A 22,154-nucleotide genomic window follows, 5' to 3' on the forward strand; every position below is an offset into this window, starting at 1 on the left:
CCCTCCCCACTCAGGGACACACCTCCAATAGGAAAGTAACTGGAAGAGAGAAATTTTGGGGAATGGCTCCTGATACTGCATGATCTTGAGAATGGACCCATCCACTGTGACGTGTGGCCAGGGTAATAATACGCTCTCTCTCTCTCTCTCTCTCTCTCTCTCTCTCTCTCTCTCTCTCTCTCTCTCTCTCTCTCTCTCTCTCTCTCTCTCTCTCTCTCTCTCTCCACACACACACACACACACACACACACACACACACATATATAAACATTCATTCATATATACCAAAGTCCACTTCTATCGAACAAGCAAGCCCCGGAGGAAGGATGAACAGCTAGGATGACTGTGAACTGACTGTCCCCCTTTTCGAGAAATCGAACCTTGGCTGGTAAAGTGAAGAAGTGCAACTCTCCTTCATCTTCCAATGTTAAGATGGTCCAGGTATGCTCTCCCTCACTACTCACCATCGCTTCCAGACGAATAAACAAGAGGAAGATAAGGCTATTTATATGCAAATGATGTAAGTTCCTTGGCAAAGTTTACACTGGGAAAAGAGAAAAAAAAACTTTTAAATCATTTGATATTTAAATGTCTTATACATCGGTATGATATTACAAGGAAGATCAGATATCATTAGGATAACGAGATATCAAATAATTCTTTCATCATTTTTTCCTTTTTTTTTTTTTTGTTTTCATAAAACATGACGGCTGTCTAAGGCCACTACAAGTCATGATGGTGCCAAGCATGAGCACAAAATGTCACACAGATCAATATGGCTTTTTTTTAATCCCATTATGGTTTACAGTACTACATGAGACACAGTGGCATCATAAGGCTATATTGCTCTATATTCAAATCTATATTCATGCTATATGGTTCACAGAAGCACCATTGTGACATTTGGTACTATAGCAATGTTGAAATGCCCTAAAGCCTTATGGGCACAAAGTCCCATATAATGCTATAGCGTTGCCTCATGTAGTGAGTACTGTGGGCCCAAGACAGCCATCACACAATCCCTACAATATACATACATATACCTATAACATCCAAGAATACGTCTCATTTCAGAGGAACTTAAATACTACATACACATTGTGAATGACCTTCCTTAACTTGGGTCTTCGCAAAGCCGCCTCCACAGAGATCATTTGAACCAAGTGACAGGCACACAATCCATGTCTTATTGTGGGGACATGGTGATAGCCCCAGGTCCCTCAGACCTTCTCCATGTCCCCCAGGTCCCCCAGACCTTCCCCATGTCCCCCAGGCTTTCCCCCCAGGTCCCCCAGACCTTCCCCATGTCCCCCAGGCTTTCCCCAGGTCCCCCAGGCTTTCCCCAGGTCCCCCAGACCTTCCCAATATCCCCCAGACTTTCCCCATGTCCGCCAGACCTTCCCCATGTCCCCCAGGCTTTCTTCAGGACCCCCAGATCTTCTCAAGGTCCTTAACTTATCCCTAGGTGCCCATTCCTTCCCCAGGTCCTTAACTCATCCCCAGACCCCCACCTCTTCTTCCCCAGGTCCTTAACCCATCCCAGACCTTCCCCAAATTCCCAACCCTTCCCCACTGATGATATGGTTGCGCTGCGTATGCCTTATAGTAGAAATGTGTCTAACTTAAGGAGCATTGGTGGTACACTTATGTATTCTCTCTTTACAAAGACAAAACCAGGTCCCACATTGTACTGAACCTTCTGAAAAAAAAAAAATCTTGGCACTCGGAGTGTATATATCGAGGGACAAATTATTTTATACGTATATTCTGAAGGAAATGAAAGTCAGAGGAGCTGGAACCCAGGAAGAAGGTCTCCATACACTGTATACAGGAAAGGAATATTTGACAACTCCAAAGTTCTAGAGAGAGAATGTCCTCATGGCTTAAAGATGTTAATGGCTAAAAGCCTATACCCTCAGCTGAGTTATAACGAATTATGAATTTTCATTTCATCTATAAGGAATTACGTCATTACCCGGATAGCAAGTGAGAGAGGAATGAATAGGTGACCAAAATTCGACCAAGAAACACCTTCAGTTTCGATCGTATGTGAGAAATTACACTTAACATTTTTAGCTTAAAAGAAAAGATTTTTCATTGATTTTCGTTGGCCATTAGCCATTAGTAGGAGTCAATATTTACAGTGACCATACTCTATGTGGGTTAGTCTTATAATGCCTCTATTCAGAAGGGTTATTGCTTCAATGCCCACGTAACGATATGGGTGAAATTATGACTTATTTTCATCACTTGATGCTCGAGAAAGTCTATGTCTCAACGCCCATTGCTCATCAGTGTATCAGTGTTCGATACGAATATGGCTTGAGGGAGGTAAAGGCTTTAATATCCAAAGCGTCGAAAGAAGGTAACTTCTGAAATGGCTCGAGTTGAGATGTGAGGAAGTTGAGTCAAAGTTTCACAACGCCTGGTTCGAGGGACTTAAATGCTTCAACACCCATGAATTAAAGAAGTGTAAATGTTTCAATTTTCATGGTTTAAGAGGTGTAAATGCTTCAATGACTATAGTTTAAGAGGTGTAAATGCTTCAATGTCCATAGTTTAAGAGGTGTAAATGCTTCAATGTCCATAGTTTAAGAGGTGTAAATGCTTCAATGACTATAGTTTAAGAGGTGTAAATGCTTCAATGTCCATAGTTTAAGAGGTGTAAATGCTTCAATGTCCATAGTTTAAGAGGTGTAAATGCTTCAATGCCCATAGTTTAAAAGGTCCCACATCAAAAGGCCAGCTACATTTCGTCTTCCAGTCGTCGGCAGAAAATGTCTTCGTCTGGAACAGCTACGTAGTCTCTGAGGATCCATTCTTGTAGCTGGTCCAGTTCTCAGTGTGACGTCACGCCATTTCCAGAGCACTATTTCTAGGTCTTGATGACGTGACATCACCTACAGAGCGCCAGTGGCTCTGTTGTGATGTCCCCTTAATTGTAGAAGACCCCAGTAGGCGTTCCAGTAGGTTTGAAAGACCATGTAGACGTCCAATTTGTTCTAGGATCCCAGCAGACGTCCAATTAGCTGTAAAGAACCCATTCAACTTCCTGTTAGTTATAGAGGAACAAGCAGACTTTCCATGAGCTGTAAAGGATCCAGGAGACGTCCCATTGAGTGCTAGAGGATCCAGGAGACGTCCCATTGAGTGCTAGAGGATCCAGGAGACGTCCCATTGAGTGCTAGAGGATCCAGGAGACGTCCCATTGAGTGCTAGAGGATCCAGGAGACGTCCCATTGAGTGCTAGAGGATCCAGGAGACGTCCTATTGAGTGCTAGAGGATCCAGGAGACGTCCCATTGAGTGCTAGAGGATCCAGGCGACGTCCCATTGAGTGCTAAAGGATCCAGGAGACGTCCTGCTGCAGGGGATCCAGTGACCTTCCCTTAGTTACAGAGGCTACAGTAGATGTCCCATTAGTTGAATACGATCCAAGAGACGTGCCATTTAGTTGTAGAGGAGCCAGTAGACGTGCCATTTAGTTGTAGAGGACCCAGTGGATGTGCCATTTAGTTGTAGAGGACCCAGTAGACGTGCCATTTAGTTGTAGAGGACCCAGTAGACGTGCCATTTAGTTGTAGAGGACCCAGTAGACGTGCCATTTAGTTGTAGAGGACCCAGTAGACGTGCCATTTAGTTGTAGAGGACCCAGTAGATGTGCCATTTAGTTGTAGAGGACCCAGTAGACGTGCCATTTAGTTGTAGAGGACCCAGTAGACGTGCCATTTAGTTGTAGAGGACCCAGTAGACGTGCCATTTAGTTGTAGAGGACCCAGTAGACGTGCCATTTAGTTGTAGAGGACCCAGTAGATGTGTTATTAGTTGTAGAGGACCCAGTAGACGTGCCATTTAGTTGTAGAGGACCCAGTAGACGCCGTTGAAGGCCAGGAAGGCAGCTGGGTAGAGAACCCTGAAGCATCGATCTAGCCAGATGGCAGCGACGTGACCCCGGGCCCCCACACGCTCGTCCGTCAGGTCAGGCTGTAAGGATAGCAAGGTCACGAGTCGGCTTAGCGCGCGGTCGCTCTCTCTCTCTCTCTCTCTCTCTCTCTCTCTCTCTCTCTCTCTCTCTCTCTCTCTCTCTCTCTCTCTCTCTCTCTCTATTCACCTATCTATCTATTTATCTATCTCTATCTATCTATCCATCTCTATGTATCTATCTATCTGTCTCTATCTATCTATCTATCTATCTATCCATCTCTATCAATTTATCTATCTATCTATCCATCTCTATCTATCTATCTATCGATCTATCTATCTATCTATCTATCCATCCCCTTGCGTAACAGCCATTTGAAGTGAGACTACGAGAATTAAACTTGTTCTTTCTCAGCAAGAGGTGATCCCGGGGCAAATTAATTGAATGTTTCAAAACACTTTAATGATTCAGTAATCTCGCTCGTGAAAACTTCTTGACAGCACCTCCAGCGCTACGGACTAGAGGAAGCGGATTGAAACGTAAAGGTCACCGAGTCGATTTGGACTGTAAGAAATAATCTTTCTATTGACCAGTGACATTATTAATGCATGGAATAAGCTCCTAGAAAATGTTGTTTAGAACAAAATCCTCATCCACTGATCTCTTCCTGGCCATGTTGAGGTATCATACTAGCATTGATTAAGCCACGTCACCTCAGAGAGTAATCAAGAATTACTGTCCCATTCTTTAACATCAAGAATAAGATAGACATGGTAAGTAGATAGGCTGGAGCTCAAGTTTATCCTTAGTAGTGTCTATATAACAAAAAGTGATGGGATGCGTGTCGTTGGTGATGGGATGCGTGTCGTTGGTGATGGGATGCGTGTCGTTGGTGATGGGATGCGTGTCGTTGGTGATGGGATGCGTGTCGTTGGTGATGGGATGCATGTCGTTGGTGATGGGATGCATGTCGTTAGTAATGGGATACATGATATATCCATGTTCATTCCACCTTATGACTTTCCTTTAAAAAGGCTTATCAATCCTGCAAGGTATTTTTTCCTACCCATTTTCCCTCCGGCGTGTGCCGGAGGGAGTGGAGGATGGGGAGGGAACCTTTGTTTTGCTCTCGTTTTCTTCCACTGTTTACAAGGGGAGACCCTATTCTTCTAGACGTTAAGGCCAGAGCACCTCGCTAGGACCTGTGGTCTGTGTGACCCGTCTCTCTCTCTCTCTCTCTCTCTCTCTCTCTCTCTCTCTCTCTCTCTCTCTCTCTCTCTCTCTCTCTCTCTCTCTCTCTCTCCCTCCTCCTTCAACCAACTAAACAATACCTTTTGGTCACCGACCTCTAGAGCGAAGGAGGTGTGTGGCGAGGGGGTGGAGCGCCTCCCCTTGCCGGGCAGGTGGGAGAGGACGTCCACCACCACAGTCTCCACCGTCGCCACGAAGATGAAGGTCAGACACGTCCCCGTGAAGACCTCGATGGCCTGAAAAGGAAGGAGCAGAAGAGAGGTGTGGTTCGAAACATGAGGAATTATAGACGGAGTCCAAGACTGATAATGGATTATAGTCATTATAGTCAGTCTTCCAATGTACTTTTAATGGAGTTTGAAAAGATATTAGAATTATAGACCAAAAAAAGTTATGGAAAACGTGCATATGAGAGGAGCAAGGACTGTACCATGGTGTAGCCAGCCTGGGGCACCCGGCGGTACGTGTTCTCATGGAAGATCGCTGCCGTCATGAGGGACATGAGGCACGTGATGAGGCGCGCGCACGCTCCTGGAACATCAGAAGGGAGAGAGGGGTTAGTGCCTGCAGAGGGAGGGAGGAAGGGAGAAAAAAAAACAGGGTGGGTAAGGGAGGAAGCAGGACAGGGTGGAGAATACACACACACACACACGCACACACACACACACACACACACACACACACACACACACACACACACACACACACACACAATGGGACCTACGAAGAAATTGAACACCAGAATGAGAATGGGAAGGAAGAGAAGGAACAGGAAGGATAAGATCACAGACCTTGATACAAGGATGGCGAGGCATAGACGGAGGTACACAGACAGAACCGACAGAGAGTTCCAAAGCTCCGAGGTGTAGGGAAAGACACAGTTATCAAAACGGCCCACCCTTGAGTTGCCGATGGCCACTCAATAATCATGAGAGGCAGCAGCTTCCAGAGTATTACGCGGTCTAATTTGTGGTGGGGGGCACACAAGCAGCCAACTCTCGGGAGCAAAATCCAAAGCAATACCTATAGAAGAGGGAAAGTGAGCCAACACTGTAGGGCAAAGGGTCAAGTTTGGAAATTAACTTGGGAGAGTTTATAAGTTGGACCGCTTCTGACCCAACTCTGTCAAGTAAGAATGCAGAGCTAGAACCACCCCAGATGTGAGAGCAGTACTCCAGACAATGGATAGAGATATAAACAGAAGATATAGGCAGAAGAGAGAGTCAAAGAAATACAGAGAGGGTCAAACAGAAGCCCGTTAACGGGTCAAAACAGACACGGAAAGAGGAAATGAACAGGTGAACAGAGACGAGTGACCCGAAGATGACCACCACTGACCTCTGATGTTGATGAAGAAGGCCAGGTAGGCTGTGGTAACCGTGGCGATCATAGGGATGACTGTGTGCTTCACTGTCCATCCGCTGAAGGACTTTATCTCCATCTCCACCAATAGCTGCCGTCGGGGCTCTGGCGGAACACACGACCAAGAGGTTAAGCTTTCGAAATCCTGCCGCAGGCGTACACCGACCGGCATCCGCTCGAGCCGCAGGCGGCATGGTTATCTGAGCGGGTCTTCTTTATCAAATAAATGAATCTTGAACATCATCTTTATCACAAGAACGATGTAACGTAAATTATCACAAATTACTTTTGTATTGTGATGATTATGAATATTCTATTAGGTTCAGAGGTTGTAATGATCATTCCTTAAGAAAATACTAATTTCAACATGTATAAAAACTGTTTTGAATTCTCATAGTGTAAATACAGGATTATACATGCGAACGCGGGATCTGCAACATCAGTTTATACATATACGTATATACATGGAGGAAAAAGATATATATATATATATATATATATATATATATATATATATATATATATATATATATATATATATATATATATATATATATATATGATTTATATAACTCTGTCATTAGTCAGATAATGCCATTCAGACATCAAGAGATGCTTGAGCACTGTTGGCTGAGTTATATCATTAAACCTACGAATTACATACGGGTCATACAGATCAAAAGAGTCTCTACTTCCATCATTAGTTCATTATAAAGTAGAGGGACTGAGCGGTGGTGGGACCCAGTGGCGAAGGGACTCAGCGATGAAGGGACCCAGCGGTAGAGGGACTAAGTGGTGGAGGGACTCACTGGTGAAGGGACCCAATGGTAGAGGGACCCAGTGGTGGAGGGACTCACTGGTGAAGGGACCCAATGGTAGAGGGACTAAGTGGTGGAGGGACTCAGTGATGAAGGGACCCAGCGGTAGAGGGACTAAGTGGTGGAGGGACTCAGTGATGAAGGGACCCAGCGGTAGAGGGACTAAGTGGTGGAGGGACTCACTGATGAAGGGACCCAGAGGTAGAGGGACCCAGTGGTGGAGGGACTCAGGAGTGGAGGAACTAAACGACTAAGCGGTCGAGGGACCCAGTGGTGGAGGGATTCAGCGTTGGAGGACCCCCCAGCGGTGGAGGGATCCAGCAGTGGAGGGCCCCAGCGATGGAGGACCCCCAGCGGTGGAGGGATTCAACAGTAGAGGGCCCCAGCGATGGAAGACCCCCAGCGGTGGAGGTATTCAGCAGTGGAGGACCCCAGCGGTGGAGGGATTCAGCAGTAGAGGGCCCCAGAGATGGAGGACCCCAGCGGTGGAGGGATTCAGCTGTAGAGGGCCCCAGAGGTGAAGGGCCCCAGCGGTGGAGGGCCCCAGAGGTGGAGGGCCCCAGCGGTGGAGGGCCCCAGAGGTGGAGGACCCCCGAGGTGGAGGACCCCCAGCGGCGGCGGAGGGAGGGACTTACTGTGAGCGAGGGTGACGGTCTCAGCCGAGGTCTTGACGACGCTGAGTTCGTAGCCATGAGACATCATGACGTTGGAGTGGTCCATGGCGCCCTCCCCGTGCCATGAGGGCTGCAGCTCGTTCCAGAAGTACCCCACTGAGGGCCCAGCAGAGGTCAGGGCCAGGGATCAAGTGCATCGTGAGGGGGGGGTCAGGGAAGGTCAGCAGGGGTCAGTAAAGGGCAGAAGGGGTCAGGTTCAGGGATAAGGGCACCGCGATGGGGGTCAGGGAGGTCAGCAGGGGTCAGGAAAGGGCAGAAGGGGTCAGGTTCAGGGATAAGGGCGTCGCGAGAGGGCCAGGGAAGGGCCAGCAGGGACAGGGCCAGGGATAAGGGCATTGTGAAGGGGTCAGGGAAGACCAGCGAGGTCAGGGTCAGGGATAGGGGGTCAGGGAATGTCAGCAGGGTCAGAAGAGGGCAGCAGGGGTCAGGTTCAGGGATGAGGGCATTGTGAGGGGGGGGGGGTCAGGGAAGGGCCAGCAGGGTCAGGGCCAGGGATCAGGGCGTCGTGAGGAGGGTCAGGGAAGAGCCAGCAGGGTCAGGGCCAGGGATCAGGGCGTCGTGAGGGGGAGGGTCAGGGAAGAGCCAGCAGGGTCAGGGCCAGGGATCAGGGCGTCGTGAGGGGGTCAGGGAAAGACAGCAGGGTTCAGGGCCAAGGATAAGTTACAAATTAATAATTTACATGAACAAATAATTTAATCATTTATAGATTTATTATCATATATCACCTTTATATCTTTACTGGATATTTTTTCTTCTTATAAATCAAATTCTAATTCTGAATCTAATTCTTCATTGATATCTGCACGTCAAAAAAAATATTTACGCTTAGAGTAGGTACCCCTCCCCCGTTTTCTACAGAGGCCACACGCGACCCCAGACTGAATAAGATTTACCAAAATCTCTCTGCATGAAAATCCAAAGTCCTTCGGCCAAACTTGGCGTCTGATGACCTGAATAATTTAAGACAGAATAAACTCAGTCTTCGGAGACCCGAAAGTTTGAAAACATCTTTACGTAAAAAGAAAGAAAATGAGAGAGGAAAAAAAATGGCAAGAACATCTTGGTAATCAAGAGAGAGAGAGAGAGAGAGAGAGAGAGAGAGAGAGAGAGAGAGAGAGAGAGAGAGGATCCATGCATTATTGACAAGTTCATTAGGCAGGAGACACTTTCTATAACGATTCTGAGAGCAGGAGGGGAAGGAAACAGCCACAGAAGGCCTCCGGAGCAGCAGCAGCAGCAGCCCAAACTGGCAGCAATAGGGAGGAACACCGCTGCATTGAGTGGTCCTTGGATGAAGGTCACACTCAGGGAAGTAGCAGGTCACAGCTGTAACCCAAGAGTTCAGGACAGCAGTGCGACGAGAAAGATCAGGACTTCAGCTGATGCTGTAGTGTCTGTCGAGATGATACAGCTACAGCAGCTACAGCTGTCGATCCTTAGGTACTCCTGAAGTAGTGGCGAGAGCATGCCAGGTGGAGGACAACCACAACTACAGCAGAAGGTTGTGGATCGATGAAGCGACAGGGAGAGAAAGGGAGACACAGCATTAACTACAGCAGGAGAGACTAAGTTACAGCTGGTACAGGAGGAGGAGTTACTTACAGCTGTTGAGTTTAAGCTTGCAGGTGTGGACGCCGAGTGGGTAGCCACTGAGATCCAAGGGACACGGAAACGAGTAGTGTACCCTGCAATATACACACAGACGCTGAACACCTTCAGAAATACAGTCATACTGTACCCTCACGAGTGACTGTAGTCACTCTGTACCCTCTCATCTGTACCTGGAGTGACTGTGAACTACAGAGACGCATTGGTTTGGAATCTATAACAAACGGAGCTGAAAACAAGAGCCAGGAATCTATCATTCTCAGCTTCGACAAGGTCAAGAGAACCTCTTTATTTTCCTGAAGGAGACGTTGTCGAAGGTAACTGAGGGAGAATAGATTTCTCTGGCTATTGCCATCTGTTTCCTCATGTTAGTGGCTGTAGGGAAGTTCTCTTATATGCCTCTAGTTTTGCATCTAATATTTTTGGTTTTTAATTCAAAATTGGGTTTTCTTCAGATGGCCCCGTTTCTAACCTACTGTATTTCTCTCTCCATATAATGGCAATAACAGATTTAAAACAGCATAAAAGAGAAATATGACTAGTTAATGATCTTCATGAAGGTACTTGCAATTTGATGTGGAAAAAATTATCTTTTCTTAACACTAAGAGAAAATATCTTAATGACCCCATTGGTTTTCTTTCAATATATTCTCAAAGAAAATTGAATCTATACATGATACACTATTCAAATTCTTTAGGTCCCCCCCAATCTGGTTTCCTTACCTCTCTCTTTGACAAAGCTAAATAACTGAACACTACAGAAACTGTGATCTGGACCTCACAACCACACATATTTCACACATCTCACACCACAACAAGTTATTGCTGATGACTTACAACACGGGTTCCCAAACTTATGAATTTGTCGATCATTTCATAGACTCATTAAGCCTTCATCAAACCCCAGCTAATCAGAAAAAAAGTGAACAAGTGTAGAACAAGACTAGCTCATGGAAAATGCATATTAATTGAATACATTTGCATCCTTAATGAGATGGATGGACCTAATGGTAATTATATGGTCATAGTTTACCATATAATTATACGAAGACTAGAAACTTCTTGTGCTTTACCTTTATATACGACCATCTTTCTATAATTTTAAAGTTTATTGACCTTTAGAATTTGATCGACTCTCTGTCGACCCTTAGATATTTATCGACTCCCTGTCGACTCCTAGACATGTATCGACCCCCTGCATAGTCACATCGACCTGTGGAGGTCTATAAACGACCCCACCACGACCTGGGGTGACCTGTGCTGACCTCTGTTCTCCTATGGTAATGTGTTGACCTCATTGGCTGGCCGGGTTGGTCCATGGTAACATGGCAACACAGTCGACATTGTTGCCATAGCCAAGAGGAACGAACCTCCCTGTCCATGGCAATTGGCAAGGACAAGCCTGATACAGAATGAACCCACGAGAGACTTGGCAACTGACGATTTGAGCTGACGAGGAACTAAACAGCCACTGACTGACTCGTCGAGTGAATTTCACCCTATGATCTACGTTCTGGTTCATGTACGTGTTACTGAACTCCAAATCATTTGCGTTTGGGACTGAGTAATCATTAAGCTATTGATAAATGCCATTCATTGATCATCTCTCAATCTATCTCCATTCCTGGCGTACAACGAATTCATCTCCAGAGCGAAAAGAAGTGACAATAACATGACCTAACGGTTATGTTATTGTAGTTGCACATCACAGTACGCACGTCAGCAGCTGCACAGCACACACATCAGCAGCTGCACAGCACACACATCAGCAGCTGCACAGCACACACGTCAGCAGCTGCACATCACTGTAAAGACGTCAGCAGCTGCGCAGCACTCACGTCAGCAGCTGCACAACACACACGTCAGCAGCTGCACAGCACACACATCAGCAGCTGCACAGCACACACGTCAACAGCTGCACATCACAGTAAAGACGTCAGCAGCTGCGCAGCACACAGGTCAGCAGCTGCGCAGGAGCCTCACCGCTGGGTCCAGGAGAGATGTCCCTCGCTGCTGATCCTTAGGAAGTCATCTCCGTGTGGGTTACGTTCCTTGAGCTGGACTTCATTGCTGGCCGTGATGTCAGGACGCCATACCTTGCCCTTGATCTCTTGCCCTGACGTCCCTGTGGGGAGATGGGGAGCTTAGTTGAGGTGTTTAGGGTGGGAGAAGGGTGGAATTGTTTGTAATGTGGAGGAGGAGTGGTGGAATTGTTGGTAATCTGTTGGTGGAGTGGTGGAATTGTTGATGATGTGGTGGTGGAGTGGTGGAATTGTTCATGACGTGGTGGTGGAGTGGTGGAATTGTTGGTGATGCGGTGGTGGAGTGGTGGCATTGTTGGTGATGCGGTGGTGGAGTGGTGGCATTGTTGGTGATGCGATGGTGGAGTGGTGGATATGTTGGTGCTGTGGTGGAAGAGTGGTGGACATGCTGGTATTGTGGTGGTGAAGCTGTAGAAATGTTAAGAGTTGTGGTGGAAGAGTGGTGGAAAAGATGGCATTGTGGTGAGGGAATGGTGGAAATGTTCTTACTGTGTTGGAAGAGTGGTAGAAATGTTGGTCCTATTCATACTCCAATAGCTGTTGACAAGTTATTTTGCCGATAGAAATCATTACAAAGATTACATAGACCTTTATATACACAGCCTAAGCGACATGAGAATCTTACATATCCCGCAATTTTAAAATACATCTTCATTCGAAGCATCTGCCATAGTCTTACTATATGATTTAATGGAGAAAATATGAAGAAATTACTGAAAAATGAAGACGTGAGATCCTTAATGCTGCTTTCCCACTCACATTCATTTCCAGACGTCTGGAAATGCAATGAATCAAAGCACTGGAAAAGTTGATCACATCACTTCACAGCAGAGAAGATAATGGGACTGGAACATATCAAATATGTAACCGAATTACTTCGTCAGGAGGGAGACTACCCTGGTTAACTCTGGTAGCAGTGTGGAGGACATATAGAGCTCTGAAGAAATGAGTTCCATTAGAAGACTTAATGAGGAAAAGTGCGTCATAATGATACACAGACTGAAGGAAGACCCAGATGAATGGAACGCCAGGCGGATTCGATCAAGTTTATACAAAGGTTTGGGGAAACAAAAGACCATCGCCACACTCTGCATAATGCTTTGCCACATATCTTTTTTGCCAATAATCACACTGTCGTGAAATCTTGCCCACCGCTTGACAACAGGATTTTTCATAATTGTACCAAATAATACATTAGTATCAGGCGCGCTTTTAGAGTTATGGTCCTTCAACTGATCGGTCACAACTGGGGAAAACGCAGGCCAGAAACGCATCAACAGCTTACACGTGGAAACAGCATTTGAATAATTAATCTACTTATCCTTTATTTGCAAATTATTCAAACTGATAGATATTGCTTTACAGCTCACACAGACAAATTTAGACAACTTACCAATGTATTTCCCGGAAGCTCTCTTCTGATTTGTTAAATTCGGCCAGTTAAACACAACCGATCATCTCTGTTCATTAAGTCAATTGAATATTAACTCGTCAGATAACATTACATAATTCTTACTGATACACAAACGCTAACAGGGGTAATTTTGCCTGGGCGGCTGAACATAGATTAATATTTTCTAATTCAAAAACCAGCTTCAGTTTATTCATCTATAGTCCTTTTCCCAGTGTGTCCTAAACCTTATGAAAAATTGTATATATCCTTAACAAATCGCATTAAGGTTGATCTAGTCCGAATCCTCAGTGTATTTATTGTACTTGCAAATGTATGTTAAGTCTTATATGTACTTCACTGTGCATATGTGTATGTATATGCATAAGTGATGAGATGAATTAATTGTATATGTACAGAGTTATAAAAAGAAGGGAGAGCAGCCAGCCACGTCATCCAGGGAGGAGGTGGGAGGGAGAGCAGCCAGCTACATCACCCAGGGAGGACGGTGGGAGGGAGAGCAGCCAGCTACATCACCCAGGGAGGAGGTGGGAGGGAGAGCAGCCAGCTACATCACCCAGGGAGGAGGTGGGAGGGAGAGCAGCCAGCTACATGACCCAGGGAGGAGGTGGGAGGGAGAGCAGCCAGCTACATCACCCAGGGAGGACGGTGGGAGGCAGAGCGGCCAGCCACATCACTCAGGGAGGAGGTGGGAGGGAGAGCAACCAGCTACATCACCCAGGGAGGGCGGTGGGAGGGAGAGCAGCCAGCTACATCACCCAGGGAGGACGGTGGGAGGCAGAGCGGCCAGCCACATCACTCAGGGAGGACGGTGGGAGGGAGAGCAGCCAGCTACATCACCCAGGGAAGAGGTGGGAGGGAGAGCAGCCAGCTACATCACCCAGGGAGGACGGTGGGAGGGAGAGCAGCCAGCTACATCACCCAGGGAGGACGGTGGGAGGGAGAGCAGCCAGCTACATCACCCAGGGAGGACGGTGGGAGGGAGAGCAACCAGCTACATCACCCAGGGAGGAGGTGGGAGGGAGAGCAGCTAGCTACATCACCCAGGGAGGAGGTGGGAGGGAGAGCAGCTAGCTACATCACTCAGGGAGGAGGTGGGAGGGAGAGCAGCCAGCTACATCACCCAGGGAGGAGGTGGGAGGGAGAGCAGCTAGCTACATCACTCAGGGAGGAGGTGGGAGGGAGAGCAGCCAGCTACATCACCCAGGGAGGACGGTGGGAGGGAGAGCAGCCAGCTACATCACCCAGGGAGGACGGTGGGAGGGAGAGCAGCCAGCTACATCACCCAGGGAGGACGGTGGGAGGGAGAGCAGCCAGCTACATCATCCAGGGAGGACGGTGGGAGGGAGAGCAGCCAGCTACATCACCTAGGGAGGACGGTGGGAGGCAGAGCAGCCAGCTACATCATCCAGGGAGGAGGTGGGAGGGAGAGCAGCCAGCTACATCACCCAGGGAGGACGGTGGGAGGGAGAGCAGCCAGCTACATCACCCAGGGAGGACGGTGGGAGGGAGAGCAGCCAGCTACATCACCCAGGGAGGACGGTGGGAGGGAGAGCAGCCAGCTACATCACCCAGGGAGGACGGTGGGAGGGAGAGCAGCCAGCCACATCACCCAGGGAGGAGGTGGGAGGGAGAGCAGCCAGCTATATCACCCAGGGAGGAGGTGGGAGGGAGAGCAGCCAGCCACGTCATCCAAGGAGGATGGTGGGAGGGAGAGCAGCCAGCCACGTTATCCAGGGAGGACGGTGGGAGGCAGAGCGGCCAGCCACATCACCCAGGGAGGACGGTGGGAGGGAGAGCAGCCAGCTACATCACTCAGGGCGAACGATGCTTAACTATATTGTCCACACGAGCGACTGAATGGCGTGGGCCAGTACACAATGACCCGGCTCTTCCCTGCCCCCCACACCCACACACAGAGGGCTGACCACCACCGCTGACCACACGGTTGGCCTTGAGGACAGCTAACCGCCATAAGCAGACAGCTCGTGGTGTTTATGAATGGATGGAGCAGCAAGGAACAGACAGTGGACTGGTGGCCATCACAGATGGAGACGCACTTGAGTTAGAGAGTTTAGAGGAGATGTGAAGGAATTCTACCCAGGACGTGAAAGAAGAGGAGTTGACGCAGTTGAACGAATCTATGTGGAAATGAAAAAGGTGTTGGGTAGAGACAAAAAGAAGGTTCCCATCTACGGATAGAAGGGGTCGAACACATATTAAGGACAATGTTGACACGCGAGCTTCACTCTATGGCCAACAGAGGGTATGATTGTCTTCTATGCACACGGAACAGGTCCCACAAATTCGGTATGACTGTCGTCTTTCTGTGTGACATTACCGCTGTTAGTGGCGCAATAATGAAGAGAGGGATGCGTGCCAAGACGGGAGGGGGTGGCCCCGGAGTGTGTGGGAGGAGGGGCGTAGGCGAATAATGGCGAGGAGGAGCGTAAAGGCGTATGCGGGAGAGCAGAAGGATCTGACCCAAAATATAAGGAAAACTGCGTAATTCAAGCGGGAGTGTAGAAAGAGAGGGAGGAGGTGGCAAGTTCCCTCCTCTGTCCATCCATCTATAGAGCTCCTTCTGTGTCCATCTACACCCTTAACTTTCATAGAGAGAGAGAGAGTTCTCTCTCTCTCTCTCTCTCTCTCTCTCTCTCTCTCTCTCTCTCTCTCTCTCTCTCTCTCTCTCTCTCTCTCTCTCTCTTCGTACCCCTCTTGCACCGCATCCTCTCCAGTAGAAGCTCCACGAGATCCCCTAACGGGCCTGTACTTGCCACAACCCTCTCCATTTCCGTCGTCCGCTTCGCCGGTCCTGCCCAGGCCCTTGAAGCCACAGGGAAAGAGCAGCTAGACACCAGGCCAGAGGACTCTTACCCTCACGCTGCTTGACCCCAGAGATTATATGCATGAAGAAATGAGTAGAGAAATGACCTCAAGAGACTGATACTGTTGGGCTCAAGACAAGGGTGGAAGTCAAGGCGGGCTAAGGTATGGTTGTCTGCCTCGTCCGTACTTTGTGCGTCTTGTTACTAGGCACACATGAACGCGTCCGTGGTCGCACTGGACACACACGAACGCGTCCGTGGTCGCACTGGGCACACACAACGCGTACGTTGTCACACTAGCACACACGAACGCGTCCGTGGTCGCACTGGGCACACACAACGCGTACGTTGTCACACTAGCACACACGAACGCGTACGTTGTCACACTAGCACACACGAACGCGTCCGTGGTCGCACTGGACACACACGAACGCGTCCGTGGTCGCACTGGGCACACACAACGCGTACGTTGTCACACTAGCACACACGAACGCGTCCGTGGTCGCACTGGGCACACACGAACGCGTCCGTGGTCGCACTGGGCACACACGAATGCGTACGTTGTCACACTAGCACACACGAACGCGTCCGTGGTCGCACTGGACACACACGAACGCGTCCGTGGTCGCACTGGACGCACACGAACGCGTCCGTGGTCGCACTGGGCACACACAACGCGTACGTTGTCACACTAGCACACACGAATGCGTACGTTGTCACACTAGCACACACGAACGCGTCCGTGGTTGCACTGGGCACACACGAACGCGTCCGTGGTCACACTAGCACACACGAACGCGTCCGTGGTCACACTTGCACACACGAACGCGTCCGTGTATGTATACCACCAACACTACGCACGTAGCCCCTCAGTCCTTGATCATTTCTATTCTATCATTCTATTTCATCCACTCGAGATGATACCCTTATCAATTCAGTCAAGATGATAACAATAATGATAATAATGATAATAGTAATAATGATGATAATAATAATAATAATAATAATGATAATAATAATAATAATAATAATAATAATAATAACAATACTAATGATAATTATAATAATAATGATAATAGTAGTAGTAGTAATAATAATAATAATAATAATAATAGTAATAATAATAATAATAAAAAACAGGTTTTGTTGCTAAAGTTGTGGCGAGTCTACATAGATACTGCCATGGTCACAGAACCTGATTGCTTGTAGACTCCTCCTAACCATGCCACTGTTCGTAGCGCACCGTAAAGTGGCTCTTAATGGCGTAATGGAGTGCAATTGTGGACGAAGCGCCCCAGCTTCAAGTCTTTGGCAGTTATACGCACACGCATTCACTCGCTCTGTCCTCAGAAGAAAAGAAACAAAAAAAAAAAGTTAATTTCAGGGCACAAGGCAGACCATTCTATCAAGGATCTTAACAGAGGCTGCGACAGACGCGCCATGCTAACCACAGACCACACCTCGCCTTCAAAACCACCACCTCAGATTGCCTCTGTCTATCTTTCACCAACGATATTAGGACATCTTTTTACGGGGACGTAAAAAAGAAATTAAAAAATATCGAAAATCATCTTAAGACATTCACTGTAGTACCGGGGTCTGGAGGAGTCTTGGGTGTAAAAGTGTGCAGGTCGTGTGGGTCGAGATGGTCGGTTGGTCGTTAATAGAGCGGGAATTAAGAGTCATCAAGGCATGACTCATATGACCATGTTGCTCTGACAGCTGGGTACTACTAAAAGCTTGTCGCTGAAAAGTTATGAGCTTAACTTTTATTCACTTTATATATATATATATATATATATATATATATATATATATATATATATATATATATATATATATATATATATATATATATATATATATTGTGATTGTCCAATCACATGTTTACCAAATGGCGTCCTAGCTTCGTCTCTTCGATTTATATTAACTGACTGTTATATTTCGCTCTTGCGTCTCCCCTGATGATGTGATTATTACACGAAAGTGCACTTGGGAACCTTTCGTGTTTCATTTTCCCCGTGGACTCATAGGAATATCTTGCTCACGCGCAAAATTGTGATCCTTTCTAATATATATATATATATATATATATATATATATATATATATATATATATATATATATATATATATATATATATATATATATATATTTCATAAAGGAGACCACCTTCCCACTCGTCCGCAGCTTATTGGAGCGTCCACTCTTCAAACACCAGCTGTGATCAAACCTCCCACCCCCTTCCCCCCTCCCTCAAGGCGCTCTCTACCCTGGAGCAAGTATCGTTAATGACCATCTTAATGACCCTTCCTCGTGTGACCGTCACTCACGACCAGCGGAGTCAATTGAAGCAATGATTGGCCCAGGGCAAGAGGCGCGCGAGACCACCTTCGTCCATAACTGCTCGCTTCGAGCGCTTTTCCCCCCTTGAGATAATGCTTTCCAAAATCCATAGAGATTTGAGCTCCTGTCTGTCTATCTATGTATCTAGCTAGCTAGCTATCTAGTATCTATTCATCATCCACCTGTCTATCAGTCTATCTATCAGTCCATCTATCTATTCATCTATCATCTACCTACCAGTCTCTATCTATCTAACTATCTACAATCAATATATTTCCATTATTCTGTTTATTTATCTATCTATCTATCTATCTATCTCTGTGTCTGTCTGTCTGTCTATCTATCCATGAAATATACATCTCTATCTCTCTGTTTACCTACCAATCGATCCATCTAGCTTACATCTATCTATCCATCCAACCACTGAGAAAAAAATTAAGAAAACCCATATTTCTAGAAGCATATGTGAGATCAGTAATGACAGAGACATAGAATCAATGAATGACAAACACAGAAAATCAGTAAATGACAGAGACACAGAATCAGTAAATGACAAAGACACAGAATTCCTGATGAACATTTCTTTGTCATCGGTACACAGACACCACTGAGAGGTGCAGGATCAAACTATTGCTCGCCACATTGTATCTCCCGTCGTGAGGACATCTTCCTCAGCCATGAGGGGGGAAGAGGTCTTCCTCCACCATGTGGCGCATGGTTTTCCTCCACTATGAGTGGGGGTGTGGTCTTCCCCCATCATGTGTGGGGGATGGTCTTCCTCCACCATGTGGAGGCATGGTTTTCCTCCACTATGTGTGGGGATGGTCTTCCCACCTGAGGGGGATGGTCTTCCTCCACCATGTGTGGGAGGTGGTCTTCCTCCACCATAAGGGGAGGGGAGGAGGGAAATGATACATGGGCAAAAGATTATATGACATGGACCACAACCGCCCCTCAGATCTACCGTATAGGGGGACGCTTTCAGTCGCTCCCTCCTCTCTCTCTCTCTCTCTCTCTCTCTCTCTCTCTCTCTCTCTCTCTCTCTGGCTCGCTCGGACGCCTGCTCCTCCACTCACCAGAGAGACCTATGGAGTCGATGACGGCGGCTCGGGTGCCTGGGAAACGGAGGTTGAAGTCGTCCCACTCCTGCCGGAGCTCCCCCGACAGCTCCAGCACCTGCAGGAGGAGATGGTGATGATGATGGTGGAGACCCGGGTCTTTACTGCAGGACCATGGTGGGAGAGAGAGAGAGAGAGAGAGAGAGAGATGGGCGGAAGGGGAAAGAGGGAGGGTGGCTTTAGGGCTGCTCAAAAGACAGAACAAACAAGAACAAATTGATATATATATATATATATATATATATATATATATATATATATATATATATATATATATATATATATATATATATATCATAGATAAAAAAATGTCTTATATGGCTTACAATTCTGCCATTGGGAGCATTTGTCCCTTCCATGGCTGTCCCAGGCCCAGATAATAGAGGGTTCAGTCCCATGTCGGTCCCCAAGCCGGTATAATAGAGGGTTCAATCCCATATCCGTCCCCAAGCCGGGATAATAGAGGGTTCAGTCCCATGTCGGTCCCCAAGCCGGTATAATAGAGGGTTCAATCCCATATCGGTCCCCAAGCCGGGATAATAAAGGGTTCAATCCCATATCGGTCCCCAAGCCGGGATAATAGAGGGTTCAATCCCATATCGGTCCCCAAGCCGGGATAATAGAGGGGGTATGACCATGAGAAGGCTCGCCCTGGCCCATGGTAGCATATGGCACTGGTTTATCAGTCTCATGGACAGCCATGCATGCATGACTTTCATGCACCATACCCAAGTAGACTCAAGAGATGAACCTTCTAATATAAAATCTTCTCTCGCTTCTGTCCCCACTTTTTGAATGCGACCTTACAGGAGGGGAGGATCTCCATATCTCCATGGGATATAAGTCTGTACCTTTGCTGTTTTTCTGTAGTTCTGTTTATTGTGTACATATATGGGCTATTGTGTACATGTATGTGCTATTGTGTACATATATGTGCTATTGTGTACATATATGGGCTATTGTGTACATATATGGGCTATTGTGTACATATATGTGCTATTGTGTACATATATGGGCTATTGTGTACATATATGGGCTATTGTGTACATATATGTGCTATTGTGTACATATATGGGCTATTGTGTACATATATGTGCTACTGTGTACATATATGTGCTATTGTGTACATATATGGGCTATTGTGTACATATATGGGCTATTGTGTACATATATGGGCTATTGTGCACATATATGGGCTATTGTGTACATATATGGGCTATTGTGTACATATATGGGCTATTGTGTACATATATGGACTATTGTGTACATATATGTGCTATTGTGTACATATATGGCCTATTGTGTACATATATGGGCTATTGTGTACATATATGGGCTATTGTGTACATATATGGGCTAGGTCCCAGGTCCTTGTAGGTCCCTAGTAGGTCCCAGGTCCTTGTAGGTCCCTAGTAGGTCCCAGGTCCTTGTAGGTCCCTAGTAGGTCCCAGGTCCTTGTAGGTCCCTAGTAGGTCCCAGGTCCTAGTACGGCCCTAGTAGGTCCCAGGTCCTAGTACGGCCCTAGTAGGTCCCAGGTCCTAGTACGGCCCTAGTAGGTCCCAGGTCCTAGTACGGCCCTAGTAGGTCCCAGGTCCTAGTACGGCCCTAGTAGGTCCCAGGTCCTAGTACGGCCCTAGTAGGTCCCAGGTCCTTGTAGGTCCCTAGTAGGTCCCAGGTCCTAGTACGGCCCTAGTAGGTCCCAGGTCCTTGTAGGTCCCTAGTAGGTCCCAGGTCCTAGTACGGCCCTAGTAGGTCCCAGGTCCTTGTAGGTCCCTAGTAGGTCCCAGGTCCTAGTACGGCCCTAGTAGGTCCCAGGTCCTAGTACGGCCCTAGTAGGTCCCAGGTCCTTGTAGGTCCCTAGTAGGTCCCAGGTCCTTGTAGGTCCCTAGTAGGTCCCAGGTCCTAGTACGGCCCTAGTAGGTCCCAGGTCCTTGTAGGTCCCTAGTAGGTCCCAGGTCCTTGTAGGTCCCTAGTAGGTCCCAGGTCCTAGTACGGCCCTAGTAGGTCCCAGGTCCTAGTACGGCCCTAGTAGGTCCCAGGTCCTAGTACGGCCCTAGTAGGTCCCAGGTCCTAGTACGGCCCTAGTAGGTCCCAGGTCCTTGTAGGTCCCTAGTAGGTCCCAGGTCCTTGTAGGTCCCTAGTAGGTCCCAGGTCCTTGTAGGTCCCTAGTAGGTCCCAGGTCCTAGTACGGCCCTAGTAGGTCCCAGGTCCTAGTACGGCCCTAGTAGGTCCCAGGTCCTAGTACGGCCCTAGTAGGTCCCAGGTCCTAGTACGGCCCTAGTAGGTCCCAGGTCCTAGTACGGCCCTAGTAGGTCCCAGGTCCTAGTACGGCCCTAGTAGGTCCCAGGTCCTAGTACGGCCCTAGTAGGTCCCAGGTCCTAGTACGGCCCTAGTAGGTCCCAGGTCCTAGTACGGCCCTAGTAGGTCCCAGGTCCTAGTACGGCCCTAGTAGGTCCCAGGTCCTAGTACGGCCCTAGTAGGTCCCAGGTCCTAGTACGGCCCTAGTAGGTCCCAGGTCCTAGTACGGCCCTAGTAGGTCCCAGGTCCTAGTACGGCCCTAGTAGGTCCCAGGTCCTTGTAGGTCCCTAGTAGGTCCCAGGTCCTAGTACGGCCCTAGTAGGTCCCAGGTCCTAGTACGGCCCTAGTAGGTCCCAGGTCCTAGTACGGCCCTAGTAGGTCCCAGGTCCTAGTACGGCCCTAGTAGGTCCCAGGTCCTAGTACGGCCCTAGTAGGTCCCAGGTCCTTGTAGGTCCCTAGTAGGTCCCAGGTCCTAGT

General features: G+C 47.7%; 1 protein-coding gene across 1 annotated transcript; it reads right to left on the minus strand.

The window, feature by feature from the left end:
• Window positions 1–563: 563 nt before the first annotated feature.
• On the minus strand, window positions 564–19,716 carry LOC139762018 (glycine receptor subunit alpha-3-like). Its single transcript, XM_071686798.1, has 10 exons — window positions 19,706–19,716; window positions 19,338–19,483; window positions 11,618–11,759; window positions 9,629–9,711; window positions 7,988–8,122; window positions 6,511–6,639; window positions 5,603–5,703; window positions 5,253–5,408; window positions 1,398–3,983; window positions 564–1,255 (listed from the first exon to the last, which is right to left on the minus strand). Exons 1-9 carry the CDS (start codon window positions 19,714–19,716, stop codon window positions 3,852–3,854), a joined length of 1,035 nt encoding a protein of 344 aa, XP_071542899.1. The 3' UTR covers window positions 564–1,255; window positions 1,398–3,851.
• Window positions 19,717–22,154: the final 2,438 nt, after the last annotated feature.

The sequence above is a fragment of the Panulirus ornatus genome, chromosome 42 (genome assembly GCF_036320965.1).
Source record: "Panulirus ornatus isolate Po-2019 chromosome 42, ASM3632096v1, whole genome shotgun sequence".
NCBI classification, from domain to species: Eukaryota; Metazoa; Arthropoda; class Malacostraca; order Decapoda; family Palinuridae; genus Panulirus; species Panulirus ornatus.

What these genes read in the sequence shown, in the direction of transcription:
- LOC139762018 (XM_071686798.1), bottom strand. An exon ending in CGACTCCATAGGTCTCTCTG is followed by an intron (nt 11,760 to 19,337) that starts GTGAGTGGAGGA and finishes ATCTCCCCACAG; the next exon opens with GGACGTCAGGGCAAGAGATC. An exon ending in TAGAGGTCGGTGACCAAAAG is followed by an intron (nt 3,984 to 5,252) that starts GTATTGTTTAGT and finishes CTATCCTTACAG; the next exon opens with CCTGACCTGACGGACGAGCG.